The sequence below is a fragment of the Manis pentadactyla genome, chromosome 13 (assembly GCF_030020395.1).
Source record: "Manis pentadactyla isolate mManPen7 chromosome 13, mManPen7.hap1, whole genome shotgun sequence".
NCBI lineage: Eukaryota > Metazoa > Chordata > Mammalia > Pholidota > Manidae > Manis > Manis pentadactyla.
Genome location: NC_080031.1, coordinates 74,510,742 through 74,528,293, shown reverse-complemented (window position 1 = coordinate 74,528,293; position 17,552 = coordinate 74,510,742). Strand labels below are relative to the sequence as shown.

The following is a 17,552-nucleotide window of genomic DNA, read 5'->3' as shown; positions in this document are numbered from 1 at the left end:
TAATTAATTGGATTATGTTGTTGGAGAAAATATACTCTTAAAACTGTTTTTCACTTTCTCTTTCACACAAACACAAATACACATGGACACACACACATTCAAGTGACAAACATTAAAAAGGAACACATTTTTTCTTTAGCTGTACTGAAGTAAATTTAAGTAGGTGTAGGATTTTGACCACTTTAACCATACCTTTTCTTTTTTTAAATGCAGAGCTTTTCATCAAGAATGAAGAATATCTCGGTGACAGAATTTCTTCTCTTGGGCTTTTCTGGCCCATCGAGGCTTCAGTTCTTACAATCTGGGATCTTTGTAGTGATCAACCTGATGGCCCTAGTGGGGAATGACCACATTGTCACCATAGCATCCTTGGATCCCTGCCTGCACACACCCATGTACTTCTTCTTAAAGAATCTGTCCCTTTCTGATGTTTGCCTCATGTTTTCCACTGTGCCCAAAACTGTTGCCAACTCCTTGACTCACATCAATTCCATCTCATTCTCTGGCTGTGTCATGCAGGTCTTCCTGGTGCCTTTTGCCGCAGTGGCAGAGCTGTTCCTGCTCACAACGATGTCCATTGACCGCTATGCTGCCATCTGCCATCCTCTGCACTATGAGCTCATCATGAACAGGGGCCTGTGTGTGCACATGGTGACTCTGTCCTGGCTCAGTAGTGGCCTGATATCCGTTTTTCATACAGCAGGAACCTTTTCCCTAACTTACTGTGGGCCCAATGAAATCCAGCAATTCTTTCGTGACATTCCCCAGTTGTTAGCTATTTCTTGCTCAGAGAATGTAACTGCAGAAATCGTGGTCATTCTTATTAATGCAGTCTTGAACTTAGGTTGCTTTATCTGCATTATAATCTCATACATATACATCTTCTCCACCGTCAGAAAGATTGCATCCACAGAAGGACAGTCAAAAGCCGATTCCCCTTGCCTCCCACACCTAATAGTGGTTGTACTTTTTCTCTCAACTACTTTTATTGCTTATCTGAAACCAATCTTAGAGTCTACATCAGTCACTGATCATGTTCTCTCATCTTTCTATATTTTGTTGCCTCCTTCCCTTAATCCCATCATATACAGCCTAAGAAACAAAGCCATGAGAGCTGGTTTGGAGAAGCTGATCACTAAGAAGCTCTGGGTGAAGGGAATATCATTTTTCTCCAAGAATAAAGGCATTTTATTCTTAAGATTTGTGTAAGTCCAAGATTAATTTAGCTGCTCAGTTGCAAATCTGTGCTTATCTCCAGGGTTACGTGGAACCCTGGTGGTGATTCTGCAGCAAATTGGAATAAAGTATACTAATGGAAATGAATGAAATTGTCCTCAGGTCTGACAGTTACAGCTTTCAAGCATTGGTAGAAAAAATGTGCCCATTCATATTTGTACCTGGTTTCTGTTAGGCTGTCTTGATTTTTATTTATTAATCATGCATCCTGCTATTGGGTACTGGAGTAGATAGTCAGAAAAGTCTCATACTTGAAAGGGAATGTGGATTCCCAGGTGTTCTGGTTTGCAATCCAGAGGAAATATGTCCTCTGTGACTAAGAATGGCCCCTGGAAACAGCCTGGGTGTTCTGAATCTCCTTAATATTGCCTTAAATGTCTGTGTTCTTCCTGCTCTATACTGTTTAACTAATCTTTCCTTAGCATGTACTGGCGGATTATACTGGTTCTTTTGCATTATCTAAATCTAAAACCTGGAACAGTGGCAAATAAAACATTTGCTTCTATCTCAAAAGCAATTCATAAAGAGAATAAAAGAGGAGGGACACTTCTTCCTGGGAGATTCACTTCTCCATAGACAGGCAGTTCTTCTACCTCTCCATAAACTTTGTATTTACTACACCCATGTTTATACATCATTTCAACAACTTTGAATTGTATAACATATGGAAAAAACTAAGAATATATTAATAATTTGTGGTCTAATTGCAGAATTAGTTGTTTTATTTATTTAAAAATTTCACTTTACAATATACTTCTTATACATTTTAAAAGTGGTGTTAATTTTCCATTATAACTGACCAGGACACAAATATAAATGATATGGGATTCCTTGATGTGTGTTTTATTAGAGTTCATTTTAGGCACTGCCAATTCAACCTCTGTATCAAATAACTACAGGAAGAAAAATCTGCTGCAGAACAAACTTAAATTTCTCAGATAATATTGCTGAAATATGTATCTATATATATATACACATATGTGCATAAGTTTCTATACATTTCTGGCTCATGATCTCAGCTAATGTGCACCAAATAAATCTTTACATGAAAAGAAGTGTTAGAATTTACTGGAGAAAAGTGAGGGGTAATGATGTGAGCCTTGTCTGTTTATGCTTTTATTACATTCCCAAATCTTCACCTTTTGAAATGATTGACTTAGTTTTTGACATTGAGTACAATATTTTTCACCACGAGTATAATTGGTACATATTTATGTTTTAGAAGAAAAGTTTAGCATATTACAATCATGTCTTCAAAAATGTACAAGGGTTAATAAATTTATGACTTCAATACTGGTTACTTAATTTGAATTTCACATTATACTTTACACTTATTTATAATTACATATATACACATATGTACTCATTTTCTTTGAATCTATATTTTAAATTGAATACAGTACGTTGTTTATACATATATTTAGCTCTAATATTTTCTCCTTTCAATACAGAGATGTATTCATATATTGTATATATGATGGGAAGTAATCGAACTTCAAGTCATCTTTTTTTCTTCTGTTGATTACCCATTTTGCTCTCTTTCTATCAAGAAGTGCAACGAAGTGTGATTTAAACCTCAGTGTTAGGCAAATATGCTTCATATGAATTCAGCTTTATATCCATCATGTGTATAGCTAATAGCTTCCTGTTTTAATGTCACTGATATTCCAGAGCATTTGCATGATATATGAGCAATGGATAATTTAACACTTATTTATTTTTATCATTTTAATGGGTTATAATTTATTGTTCATATAATTATGTCTTAAGAATAATACATGAAAATACATATATGTGTATACATACACACATTGATCTAAAAAATTAAATATTCAAGTGGTCCATTCATTCCAGTAGTTGACTCATAAGGTTAATATATGCCATATTTTTAAAACTAAAAATATTAAAAAGAATAAAACAAAGTGTGAATAATAATTATTGACTATAAAGATTTGAAAAACTTACTAGAACTAACATAAATGGAAACAGATTGTTGTTTAAATTAAAAATTAAATGAAAGCTTAAAGATTAAAACAAGTTAATGAACTCAACATGAAGATGATCCAGAACATTTTACAGAGAAGGAAATAACATTTTACAAACACCCACCCATACACAAACTTACACATGAGTAAAAATATAAAGTTATATAGAGAATAAAGAAGGAAAGAATGAAGAGACACTTTGTTTTAGTGTGGGCAACATAGTTTACTGGACGTGTCTTTTCATGAACGTAGGCAGGCATTTCTGCTGGAAACCCACGGGATGGCTGAGCTCGCTGAGAGGTCTTCCCAGACAAAAGCTGATACGGCAGTTTCTCCCAGAGTTGAACTGAGTTGACAGAAGTGTCTGCCCAGAGCTGAGACCTTCGTCTTTCAGACCACATACCCCATATGGAAACCTTCAGCTAAGGTTCCAAAGGAATAGCTGGTAGTGTGCACAGGATGACCTTTTCTTGGTTGTTTAATAGATGTGGTTTAGTCTTCACGTGTTTGCACTTCATTCAAGTTTCCTTTATGTAATTTATTTCTTGATTTATACCACCGTGTTCAGAACGTTGCTTCATATTATGTCAGTCCTCTTAAATTTATTGAGACTTTTGGGGGGCCTAACATTGATCTACTCTGTACAATGTTCCACTTCCACTTGGAAAGGATGTGCATTTTGCTGCTTGAATACAATGTTCTGTGTGTGTGTGTGTGTGTGTGTGTGTATATGTATATAGTGACGTCCCTCTATTCTCATGTGTCATTAAAGGTCAAAATTTCCTCACTGATTTTTTCTGTCTGGGTGATCTATCTATTGATGTAAGTAGGTGTTACAGTCCCTACTATTATTCCGTTGTTTCTCCTTATCCCTTTATATCTCAGTAGTTGCTTTATAGAATTAGGTGCTCTTAGCTTGGCTGCGTAGATATTCATAACTGTTATAAGTATTTTGTTACGGTAGTTGTTTTGAAGTCTATTTTGTCCGATATGAGTCCACCCTCCTTTGGTACCATTTGCATGGTAACTCTTCCATCCTTTCACTTTAGGTCTGTGAGTGTCCTTAGGATTTAAGTAAGTCTTGCAGGTGGTATATAGAAGGGCCTCTTTTTTTCCTCCATTCAGCCACCTATATCCTCAATTGGAGAATTTAGCCATTTATTGGCAAATGAATTATTGGCAGGCATGTACTTCGTGCCATTTTGGTAATTGCTTTTCTCACTTTTTTTGTAGTTTCTCTCTGTTCCTTTCTTTTTTCTTGTTTCCCTTGTTATTTGAGCATTTTCATAGTGTTATGTTTAGATTCCTTTCTCTTTTTCATTTGTGTGTTTACTATAGGTTTTATCTTTGTGTTTTCTGTGAGGATCACATATAACATCTTATGTATATCACAGTCTCTGTTAAGTTTATGGTAACATAATTTTAAACATATTCCCAAGCATTACATTTTTACTCACTGCCCCATGTGTTATATTTTGGATGACACATCTGATATTTTATTTTATGTATGCCTTCACAATTGTATTTTTAATTTATAATTTTGTTCTTTTATCTTTCATACTTGATTTGTAAGTGATTAATCAACTACCTTTATATACTTTAACCAGTTAGATATTTACTTTTGTATGTCTTATTATTTTTAACTAGTTCCACTTATTAGCTCAGAAAATTCCTTTTTATACTTCCTGCAAGGCCAGTTTAGTGATGATAAACCACTTTAGCTTTTTTTATCTGGAAAACTCTTATTCTCTTCATCAATCTGAATGATAACCTTGCCAGTTAGAGAATTCTTTGTTGTTAATCTTTCTTCCCTTTCATTAGTTTAATTATGCCATGTCTCCCTTCTGGCCTGTTAAGTTTTGGCTGTTAAATCTGCTTACTGTATTATGTGGTTTCCCTTATAGGTAATATGCTGGTTTTCTTTTCTGCATTTATGGTTCCTTTCTTTTTATCCCTAACTTTCACTATTTTAATTATAATTTTTCTCCATGTGTTTCTCTTTTAGTTCCTGGCATTTGGAACTCTTGTTATTACTGTACCTGTTCCTTTCTCCATATAACAGAAGTTTTCCACCATTGTTTATCCATGCAGTTCTCCTGGCCCTTTCTTTCTATCTTCTCCTTCTGGGGCCCCTCTAATGAAAATGCTGTTCTCAATGTTGTCTCAAAGGTTCCTAATGGTGGCCTCACTTCCTAGCATTCCTTTGTCCTTGTGCTCCTCTGCCTGGGTATTTCCCATTGCTTTGGCTTCCAAGTCACCAATTTGTGTTTGAGTTTATCCATTCTGCTGGTGAACCCTTCTAGAACATTTTTCATTTCAGTTATAACTTTTCTTTGGTACTTTCTTCTTTTTTCTATCACTTTATTGAAATTATCATTGTGTTCTCCCATTCTTCTGAGTTGGGAGAGCATCTGCATGACCATTGGTTTGAACTCTGTTAGAATGCTCATCTGTTCCATTAATATTTTTTTTCTATAGGTTTGACTTGTTCTTTGGTATTGCACATATTCCTCTGTCTCCTCATGTTTCCTATCTCTCTGTGTTTGTCTTTATATATTAGGGGAAGTGGCAACCTCTTTCAGTTTTAAAAAATTGGTCTTTGTAGAAGCTTTGTTTGGTGGCCCAGAGCTCAGCCTACCCTGGACGCCAGAGCCAGGAACTCCGTGGGAGTCTTTTGTGTGCCTGGGAGTGTCAGCTGGTTCTGATATGGCTGCAGCTGCTGTGTGTGCAGGGCAGGGCTTGGTGCACTTGGCCACCTGATTGCAGCTTGGCCATTAAAAAGGGAGAGTGGTGTTTGGGCCGCTTTCTCACCCCAGTTGCACTAGGGTCTCTGTGTAAGTTGGCCAGAGCTCAGGGTGCTCTTCCTGCTGGGGGCAACTTGCTACCTGTACAGTGGAGATGATGCTCAGGGTGACTGCCAATCCAGTTGGGGTCCAGCCACTATATGGGGAAGCTGGGCTTGGTGCACTGACATGGCCTGTTTACACCTTCACTGCTGCTCCAGGAGGATGGTGCTCAGGAATAGTTGTCTGCCTTTGTCTCTGCACGGTGTGGGGTGGGGCTGGTGCTGGCCGGCCCTGCTGAAGCTTGAGTTATGCATATGGTGGGTGGGGCAATAGCCCAACCCAGTTACAGCACAAGTTGGGCAGAACACACTCTCTGGGTCTTGCAGTCCAGAAGGAGGTCACCAGAAATGCATTCTATTAGCTCCATCTCCACAAGTTAGTATGAGACTGCAAAAATGTCCACCAGTGCTTCTCCCCTTGAGGGTAGTCCCTGCAATTCCTGCCTCTACAGCAGTCACTGTAAAATTACGGCCATTTGGTAAACTCCCCATAGGTCCATTGTTCTCCATTAAATCCTGTTGATCTTCAAACTTGACATTTTGGTGTCTCATCTGTATGGCCTGGAAGTGCAGTCTGCCCCTGCCATGAGAGCCAGACACCCTATTGGTGTCTCTTTTTGGTTGGCAATGCCCGCTGGTGGAGATAAAGCTGCAGCTGCCATGTGGTGATGATCTGGACACTCCAGAGTCCGGGTGTCTGATGTGGGCAGTCCGTTCATTCCGTGAGAGTTCAGTATTTTAGGATCCCACTTGATTATGGGTTTCTAAGAGCAGTTGCATTTCTGCCTCTTCTAACTTCTCAATGTGTCTCATCTTTTCTTGTAGAGTTGCTGTTCATTTAGTTCTCAGGTCTTTTTGAGGATAATTATTCCATATTTAGGGGTAAATTTACTGTGTCTATGGGAGGTGAGTTCAGGGTCCTCCTAGTCTGCCATCTTGAACTCTAGTCCAGGAGGTTATACTTTGTGCTTTACAATTTGGCATATGATCCATGTTGAGTGAATTTTATTGCTGTTTTCTTTTCATGTAAGAAATCTAGCATTTCATGAGTTTTCAAAAATACCTGCAGATGGTCATTCCAAGGCAAAACCAGAAGACAGGAAGTGACTTCAAAAAGGATTCCTCGTGCTCCACTCAGCCACCTACAAATTTATCACTACATAAGCAAAAGCTATTGGGGTTTTTCCTGAATAGGTTAGTTTATTCTGATCCTTTATAAATGGAGTGAACACATGGAGATCGCACTGATACTATGTACTTATTGCATATATCAGTAGAGTTTTCTTTTTTAATGTCATAAAATCTAAGACACTGAACAAATCTACCATAAATTTTGGTTTATCAATTTTTTGATACTTGGACCTAAAATTTGTGGCTATTGTGAATAGTATTTCATGAATATTCTTTTAAACCCTGATTCTAAAAGTCGGACTAAGGAATGGATAAATGAGGATCATTTTTATTAAAACAATCAATATATACTTTTCTGTTACAACACTGTGCCTCGGTGCATTTTACTCAGTACAAATGCAAGAGATGCAGATACTGTTATTCCAGGTCCTCCCCCTTACCAGGAAAGAGTTGGGAAAATGTGTATGGGCTTAAGATCTTGCACTGGAATTTGCAAGTATCAGGAGAATGTAGAATTGTTTGTCTTAAGCAAAATGAGCTTTACACTAATGGATGTGGCAACTGATCTTTGCCCTCCACATGAGGATTACTTGTATCCATAAACATGAAGTTGTAGAGTGTATGAAGGTGCACGGTCTCTAGAGCCAACATACCAGAAAAAGCCATGCACTAAAGCCATAGCCACTTTACTTCTCAATATCAGGCTAGCGATTTCAGGCTGAGAATTTGCATAAATACAAGATGGGTATTTTAATAGTTAAAATTTTGTCTCCTTTTCTTGGACATTCTAAACATGGCAAATAGCTCCTTGATTTCATAAGAATTGATAGATAAGAAAACATTGTATATAATGTATATTTTGTGTAGATTTAGATAAATTGTGTGCATCTTCTCCTGTGTGTTTGTGTGTTTCTAATAGGCATTTCTAACCATGATGGAAAAGAGAGATTTGGAGAAAATGCCCAAATATATATCACCTTGTGCCCACAGAGCCATCAAAAAATATATAAGCCTATGTCATTTTTGCAGCTTTTCTTAGAGTGACAGTGCTTGGCTACTTGTTTTCTGATATTTTTGTGGTATCTTTCAAAATTAATAAAATTTTAAGTACCATCATTACTTCTTAGGGTATAATTATTGCTTCTTTGTTTTGTTGAGGTAATCTTTCCTAACCCCAAGGTCATAAAGTTGTTTTCCTATGTGTAGCTCTTGGGGGAAGGGGGTTCCAGCTTGGGGTGAATCCCCCATGAGAGTGGTAAAACTGCAATAATTCAAGGGACAGTGTGGGCTGGGGGAAACCATTTTTCTTGCTAACAGCCTGCTGGCCCTGTCTGGTGCCTCTGGCTGCTGTTTTCACTCTACCCTCATGGTAGAACTATTTTATTAATTAAAAATATTATTAATATCCTCTTATGCTGGCTTTTCAAGTAGGAATTCTAGATTACTTTGAAATATCTTTATTAATATTGCTAAATAAATTTTGTTAGCCACTACCCAAAACATACCACAAAGTTGTGTTCCACTGATATCTCCAGGTGTTATTTCCATGTGTCTGTAGAACATTCTAGAGAGGCTAAAATACTACAGTAATTGTAATATACATCCCCATTATTTAAATGGTAAAATTAGAAAATGAAGTATCTCAGAACTGAGGAGGGACCTCTCTCTAAAATTATCAAATAAATTTAATTTGCCTTAAATGTAACAATTCCAAGGGGTTTCCCCACAGTCAATTTTATGTCCTTGTTCCTAAGGCTGTACATGATGGGATTCAGTGATGGAGGCACCACTGTGTAAAAGACTGATAGAGTGATATCTAGGTCTGACCTCAATTCAGAGGTTGGCTTCAGGCAGGCCATGGCAGCTGTTGTAAGAAACACAGTCACAATGATCACATGAGGGAGGCAGGTGGACAGGGCTTTGGACCTGCCCTCCAGGGAGGAGATTCTGAAGACAGCAGAGAAGATGTGCACATAGGAATATAAAATAGAGAGGAAACAAACCAGTGGAATACTTGCACTAAATGATCTCCCTTCCACTTCATTTATATTCATTTTGGTTTCTGAAATCAAAATAGTCTGAGGAATATCACAGAAAAATGATGGATCTTTTTGGACCTAAAGGTAGTGGAAAAAGTCACGGCAGTGTGCATGGCTCCATAGACCCCCACAGTGATGTATGATGCCACCACCATCCGCCCACAGGCCCCCTTGGTCATAATGGTCTCGTAGTGCAGCGGGCGGCAGATGGCCACATAGCGGTCATAGGACATTACTGTGAGGATGGCAAATTCAGCAGCACCGAAAGTCATCAAGAACAGCAACTGGAAAACACATCCAAGGAAGGATATTTTGTTCTGTTTCATCAGGGAGTTAAGAACAAATTTAGGAACAGTGTCAGAAATGTAGCAGATGTCTGAGTGACAGGTCCTTCAGGAGGAAGTACATGGGTGTGTGAAGCTGAGGATCCACAGTAATGAGCGTGATGATGAGTCCATTTCCTAACAGGCCTGCCAGGTAAGCCACAAGGAACAGGTAGCCATGGAGGGTTTGCCTCATTGGGTCCTCAGAGAATCCCAGGAGGAGGAACTCAGTGATACCTGTGTGGTTGCTCATTTCATGCAATGGCATGTTTCCAGGAGTTAACTGTTTTCTGTAATCAAAATCATACAAATAAAGGAAAATGGTACCTAATTGTGCTAATGGATATATTAATTACCTTCACTTTAGTTATTATTTCACAATATTTGTTCAAGAATTTACATAGCACATATGTGTATCTCCATATCAGTTATACACATTAAATAAATATATATATATACATTATTTGACATTTAATGTCAAAAAGGTGGAAAATAAAAGGAATGGTGTCAAGAAAAAATTAACATGTTAAAGTTGTAATTCTAGCAGTGTAATTAACTTTAGTTATTCCAATTTGCAGGGATTCATCGATTTTCTATTGTGATGATGGATGCACAGCTGTTTAATGACTGGCTGGGATGGATGGATGAGGTGACCATTTAATGTCTGTCCAGTCCAGTGGAGTCATCACCATCATGGCTGTGCTAGCTTTCCAGTGGGTCACACCTAACAGTGAGTAAGGAATAAATTCTGCAAATTTTTCTCCAAGCTGTTACAGAAAACTCCAACTCATCACTGTAAAACAGATCCAAGAAAACCCAAGCAACAGGCAAAACCAAGGTCTTCCTGGAAACTTGTTTAAATTTTCTCATTATATGTATATATAACAATGCATTAACATTTTTTCTTGGTTTTATTCTCTTTAAACATGAGTTAGTCTTGAGTACATATGGTCATTAAAGTAATCCAGTTGCAAATGACAAATACTGTATGAGTCTATGTATATGGTTTCTCTGGAATAAACGTCCATAGACAGAGACTAATGGTGATGGGGAGGGCTGGGGGTATGAAGGAACTTGGAGTTATTGTTTAATGAATACAGTTTCAGTTTTGCAAGAAGAGACAGTTCTGTAAATGGATGGTGGAGATGGTTGCCCAACTGTGTGAATATAGTTACTACAACTAGACTGTAAACTTAATAATGGTTAAAATGGAAAAATTATTACCTATATTTTACCACAATTAAAAGTAATTTAGCACTGATAGACCAAAGTTTTCTAAGACTCAGAAAAGATTCCTCTGATATGAATGTTTGAAGAAAGGAAATATGAGTTCTTACTGTAAAGTCACAGCAGAAAAAAACATGATCTATTTTCAACATTTCTCATATTTTTTTGGAATATTCTTATTTGTGCAGAAGGTATAAAATATTTCATTGCACTTCTGAATTTTAGTCAGCTAATTTTGGGAAAAAGAATTCTCTACAGGTTTATAGAAGGACCCTGATATTCTTTTAATAAAGGAGAAAGGACAGATCAGGGATTAGAAAAATTCTTGTTTTCAGTCTGAACCTGTCATGTAGTAGATGAATTACCTTGTTGTATTTGCTTAACATTATATGTGACCAAGTTTTACAACAGATAGCAAAAGATTATATGTGGAATTCCATGAGAGATTATTAAAAGGAACAGGCATATTTTTATATCACAATTTATATTTATAGAATTAAGTAAACATCAATGTCTGTTGGCATCTGGTAAATAAGATAGTTAAAATAAGAATTTTTTATTAGACATTTATTATTTATTATTATAATTTATTATAAGATTTGATTATAGACATTTACTTAGTATTTATTTCACATCAGGTAAAGGTAAATGTAGTGGGTTAAAAGCAAGGATACCAGAATTTTTCATGTATCCCTTATTGTTGCTCCTTACTAGTTACAGACATTTGACAAGTTACTTGAACCGTCTGTGCCTAAGTCATGAATTTGATACAGGACTGTTTTAGGTACTAAATTAGCACATATTTAGAAGACTCTGAAGCAATTTACTAATAAAATGATTTTGGCAGTGGTGATGGTCATCATCACTATGAACTGCTGAAGATGTTGAAGTTGTTATTTCTTAAAAATTTTAGTCCACACAGTGAACAAGAGAGTAAGGTACCATTACTACTTTCATTTCACCACTGAGGGGAGTAAGACTTGGAGAGGGTGACTGTTCCCCCACCTCCGGCCCCAGTGTAAAGGGACATAACCAGTAAACGGCAGAGATGGGAGAGGATGGTTTCTCATTGACTTCTATGCATCCCTGTTCTCTGAAGAGACACACAGCATAGGGAGATCTTGGCAGGCTGGAGGCAATAGATGTAGTTTAGAAAACAATAGAAGATAAGTTTAATTTTAGCCCAACATGAATGTTAAAGTATAGAAAACTAGAACCAGGCCATTTAATTGGTGCCAACAACTTCATCTCAGAAAATCCTGCCATTCTACCTGATGGAAAGGGTGCTTAAGTACATGTGCAGCTACTGCACTTAGTATTTTGTATGAGGGGCAGGAAAAGAGAACATTGTCTCAATTTGAGGTATGTTTAAGTTCTTTCTGTTCTGGATTTAATAAGAATTAAGTATGCATCACATACTACTTATGTTTACACTTTCAGAATATATTCTTTCCAGTTTAATTGTTTACTTCACACTGGTTCTAGATGACAGGATCCTCCACCTGTAATTTCAGCTTTTTCCAATTTATAAGAAATTTTCTTAAATCAATATGAAGAATGGCAAAACTTTTAACTCAAAATTCCAAGACTCAACAAAAATTACATTTCCTCCTCCTCTGGCCATGGCCTTAAATACCATTGCCTATTATTGAAAACAATGTTCTTGACTAGTCTCTGACTTTTGTTCAGTGTCTCTGTCTTAATTTTCTCAGATATACAGCAATCTTTCCTTATCTTTAAGTGGCTTTATAAAGTCCAAATGACAATAATCCATCCATGAAATGGTGTCCATGAAGAAAGTGATGGAAACATTTCTGATAATGCCTGAGTACATTTATAGATTTACAAGTCCCATTTGAATCTGGATTGCATGTGTATATGAACCAGCAAATATAACTCAGTCCCCTTGGGTATGTCCACATCAAGTATTTCTGTTGCTTAGAACACTGTGTTGTGTCTGGGGTCCGGATCATGACTGTCCAATGATGCAGAATTTGTCAAAGATTGTGGGCAGGCTCATTCCCAGGTTGAGCCACTCCCAGGCTATGTGTACTCTGGAGTCAGAAGTTTCTTTCAAAATCTATTTTAAAAAGAGCGTTGGAAATAAGAAATAATCACAGAAAAATCCTTTTTCCTGTATTATAATTTTTATAAATGTATCTAATCATTGTTTAATCTTGACTGGAAAGAGCTCATGAGTCATTGTCTTTTCTGGCTTACTGTAGCATTAATTATTATGGAAATAAAAACATACGTATCAGAATATATTTGAATATGTAACATAAATTTCAAATATTTACTATCTTTCTCAAAAATTAAATACAAAAAATTGTCAGAATTTATTTTCAAAATGAAATGGGAAGCTGGTTTTAAGAATACATAGGGTAAGGTACCAAAAACTATAGATTCTTATAGGTTCTGAAAGGTATTTTGATTTTTAACTTTATGACTTTTTGTTGTTTTTGGGAACACATTGGGACAGAACAAAGTACTACTTACTGTATTTCTGAGTATTTTTTGACAAATGGCTTTATCCATACCACTTCCTATTTATACTTTCCTATTTATGCATGTATGAGTGTGCTTTAGCATGCATGCATGTGTATATGTGTGTGCCTGCTTTTACTTATGCTCACAAATTTTTTTTGATTCTAGTATATTTCTCCTTTAACTGTGTCTGAGACCAAATAATAAAAGTTTTCAATAAAACTCATGAACATCATATACGTTTTGAATCAGGATCTAAAAATCTACAGGTGAAAGGATTACACCTAACTTTTTAATTGGATCATATGTTAGAAAAATAATCCTTTCTATAGACAAGGAGTATTTTATCCTATCCAAAAGTGCTAAATAAAGGTTACTTACATTTTGACCTTGCATTAATCTTTGAAAAACTGTGATGTAAAAGATACGATTTCCTTATTACAGCAATTTTGCAAGTGACTTGATCTCTCCAATCTTCAAACATTCTCTTCAGGAAAATTTGATCCAATCTATTATAACAGGAAATAGAATTAGGCTTGTATCTCAACGGGAACTGTGGGGAACTCAGTAATCCTCTCACTGAGAGATCGCTTCCTGGCTGCCTAAGAAAAGGCACATTGTGGCAGCTCTGAGGCTTTGGCGTCTCCCCTAAGACCACCCAAGAACTCCCAGGAGAGGAGCAGAAAGGAGCAGACCAGGAGTGGCAGTTGCAAGTCAGGGACCTGGGGAATCAAACTGCAGAATAAACCCACAGGTCTGCTTCAGGGAAAAGCGTTTCTTTTGTGATGCTGGTTGGGTGGAAAAAGACTAGCATAGCAAAGCAATTCAGCATTAAGCTAGGAAGCCTCTAAGAGAGTTAAAATCCCTAGTGCTGATCTACCAACTTCATTTTTTCAATACCTAGAAATGCAAAACCGTTTCTGTTGCCTAGAATAAGAATTTTCATAAGTAAAAATTCAGTATTAAGTCTTCAAAATGTCTCTATATCTTACACAACTTATATCCGTTGAAATAATTTCTGTCTTCATTATCCATGTTTCTTTGGTTTGTATTAAAAATTATATTACCTAGGTTTTTCTAAAATATTACTTATTTATATTCCAAACAGATATTAATGTTTTAAAATAAGGATCTAGTGATAGTTTTTCTGGAGGGATGATTAATTTGATGTAATTATTAGTTGCTCATGCTGAAATAGATGTGATTATTATTTCACATGTTATCTTCTGTTATTTTTTTTTTGTTTAACTTGATGAAAAACAAGATTAGTAATTGCAAATATGGAATGAGTAGGAGATGCCTTTAAAACTGCCTGAACCACCTAAAGAACATAAAATTCAGCTCCAGAGAAAATTGTCTGAGGAGGGGATGCACTGCTTAGAAATCTAGAAGTAGCTTCCCAAAGTGTGTAGAACTACGTGATGCACTTTTCAGATATGTAGCATTTACAAGAAGGCTGAAATAAAGAACAAAGATTTAGAAAGAATCCCTTCTCTTTATCAAAAAGGGATTCTCTTCTGTAAGAAATTCTCAAGTTGTTTGGCACCTCTGTCCACTAGAGGAAGTTCAAGGAGCTGAAAAAAGAAATCATCAGGGAAATACTTGCTAACCTCAAGTTCAAGTTCAGCTTTTCCCATGGGGCCCTTTTGTTCCTACTGTTCCATGCCCAGCTCACAGTTACCAGAATTATCATAGAATCCTCCGGGCCTTGAGGTCCCCAAGTAAAGAGCCCAGTCATAGATTCATGGCTCAGAAATCTGGGGTCCCCTCCAGATTTGACTTGGCTTTTACAGAAACTGATACCTGAACACCCACAGTTACAAGATAATAACATTTATAAGTCTCTTCCCTCTTCATACTTCATAATATTTTCATTAGTTTAATTGTAAATTCCTTGAATAACTTAGGGAATTAAGAATTTCAACCTTTTGTTTCATGTTTTGTCATTTTTTAAACCTTTGTTTTGTGTAAGATATTTGTCATTTACTGAAATACTCCATAATTTTGTTCAGTCAAAACAAATTTTGCCGTGATGCAAAAAGAAAAAATAACACATTACAAAACAAACCACAGATTTTTAGAAACTTTTTCAAAGTAATATATCCAAATAAGAGACTTTATCTAAGATATAAAGAAGAATGGATATGTTATTCTCATCACACAATCACAAGTAAACTTTAACCATTGACAAATAATATGGTATAGCCCTTCCACACTTAAGTATTTATGCAGGGTAACCAGAAACACCTGGCAATAAATGTTTTCCAGTAAGTTATAATTACTAGGCTGAAACTAGAAACAATACATATTCATCAACAGAAAATGGATAAATGAAGTGTTTTTATGTCTTACATTCAAAAACTACTTTGCAATAAATGAATAAACTGTTGATTCAGAAAATCTCATGGATGACACTCAAAATTATGATCAGTGATGAAGCCACAAAAAAAAAGCACCTGCTCTATTTATACATAACTAAAGAATTCAAACACACATATAGTCAGAGAAAGCAGATCAGAGATTGGGGGTTTGGGAGACAGGGAAAGCCAAATGGAGGGATGACCACAGAGTCCAAGGAAACTATAGAGGGTGATGCTTGTGTTTATTTTGACATGAAGTTAATATTTCAAGGGTGTGTACACTTGACTGTGTACATTATCAGTTTGTACACTGGAAATATATTCAGTTTATTTCAGTCATACTTTAATTAACCTGTTAAAATAAAACAACAAAAATCAAGTGTACTAGGTATTTTTTTTCCCTTTGTTTTGGTGTCATATACAAAAGATCATCTTCCAGACCTATGTCCAGGAGTTCACTGCATAAACTTTTTTCCTAAGAGTTTAATGATTTCCAGACTAACATTGACAAGTTGATGTCAGTTTATTTTTACATAGTGTGTAAGAGAGCAATAGTTTTATTCTCTTGCTTGTGATTGTCCAGTGTTCCCAACCTCATTTGTTCATTGTCCCATGCGTATAACCCAGGTATATATTTTTGGCTCTTTTGCCATATATTAATCAACTATACATGTGGGTTTACATCTGGGCTTTCTATTTCCTTCATTGATGTATGTGCTTCCTTTTAGGAAAATACTACACTGTTTTGATTTCTATAGGCTTAGAGTATAGTTTGAAGCTGTGGACCATGCTATATCCAGGTTTGTTCTTTCTCAATATTTCTATGACAGTCTGGGGTCATTTATTCCATAAAAATGTAAGGATCATTTGTCCTACTTGTGTGAAATATGCAACTGGAAATTTGACGGGGATTTCATTCAATCTGTAGATACTTTGTGTAGTATTAACATTTTAACAATATTAATTTTTCTAATCTACGAGCATGGAGTATCATAAAAATTATTTGTGCTTTTTAAATTTCTTTTCTCAATGTATTTTAGTTTTTAATAAACAGGTCATTTTCCTCATGGTTAAAATATTTTAATAATTTTATTATTTTTCTTCAGTTGCACATTATTTCATTTCAGTGACTGTACCAATTTATATTCCCACCATCAGGGTAGGATGGTTACCCTCTTTCCACATCCTTTAAAAATTTTAATATATAAGTTAAACCAGACTATTGTTCCTTAATCATGAGTCAGATGTATCTATGAGAAAGGCTGTAGACTATTTGTATTACATCTCATGATATTCTACCTTATCTCTTGATTTTTGGATACTGCGTTATAGGTTTTCACTGTATACCAAAGTATAATATGAATAATTAACAAAAAAATTAAGCATACAGGTTGATAATTTTCATAAACTCACTATGGAACTGAAACAACCAAACAAATCAAGAATAACAATTACTACCATTCCAACAATATAGTTTTTGTTCACTTTTGGTCATTGAGCTTTTAAGGTGAACCAATTGAATGACTTCAAACTGTCAATTAGCATGGATGACTTTATGTCTGTTATAATGGAATCATCCTATGAGGTTTGTTTTTGTCAATCTCTTTTTATTATGATTGTGATTGACTCAATATTGTTTTTCTAATGTCACCATCAGTAAATCATACTGCAACTTTTTAACTGGGTTTCCACATTGCGTTAATTTCTAGTCTGCTCAACAGAAATTATAGGACATGTCTTTTGTTGAATGTAGGTAGGCATTTCCGCTGGAATCCCATGGTATGGCTGTGTCCTGCGTAAGTGTATGTCCATGGCATGTCCCCAAATGCCTCCACACCACAGCCACATTCCCATGAGCACCACGGGGGGAAGGAGAACGGGGCTCCTGACCCTAAGGATATGTTCCTTAAGTTTCATGT

The 17,552-nt window shown here is 36.1% G+C and overlaps 1 protein-coding gene across 1 annotated transcript; it reads left to right on the top strand.

Annotated features, from left to right (window-relative positions):
* Positions 1-228: 228 nt before the first annotated feature.
* LOC118928690 (olfactory receptor 14A16-like) lies at positions 229-1,209 on the top strand. The gene has a single exon (XM_036918167.2). The coding sequence runs from the start codon at positions 229-231 to the stop codon at positions 1,207-1,209; it is 981 nt and encodes a 326-aa protein (XP_036774062.2).
* Positions 1,210-17,552: the final 16,343 nt, after the last annotated feature.

What these genes read in the sequence shown, in the direction of transcription:
- LOC118928690 (XM_036918167.2), top strand. Translation starts at nt 229, where the DNA reads ATGAAGAATATCTCGGTGACAGAATTTCTTCTCTTGGGCTTTTCTGGC.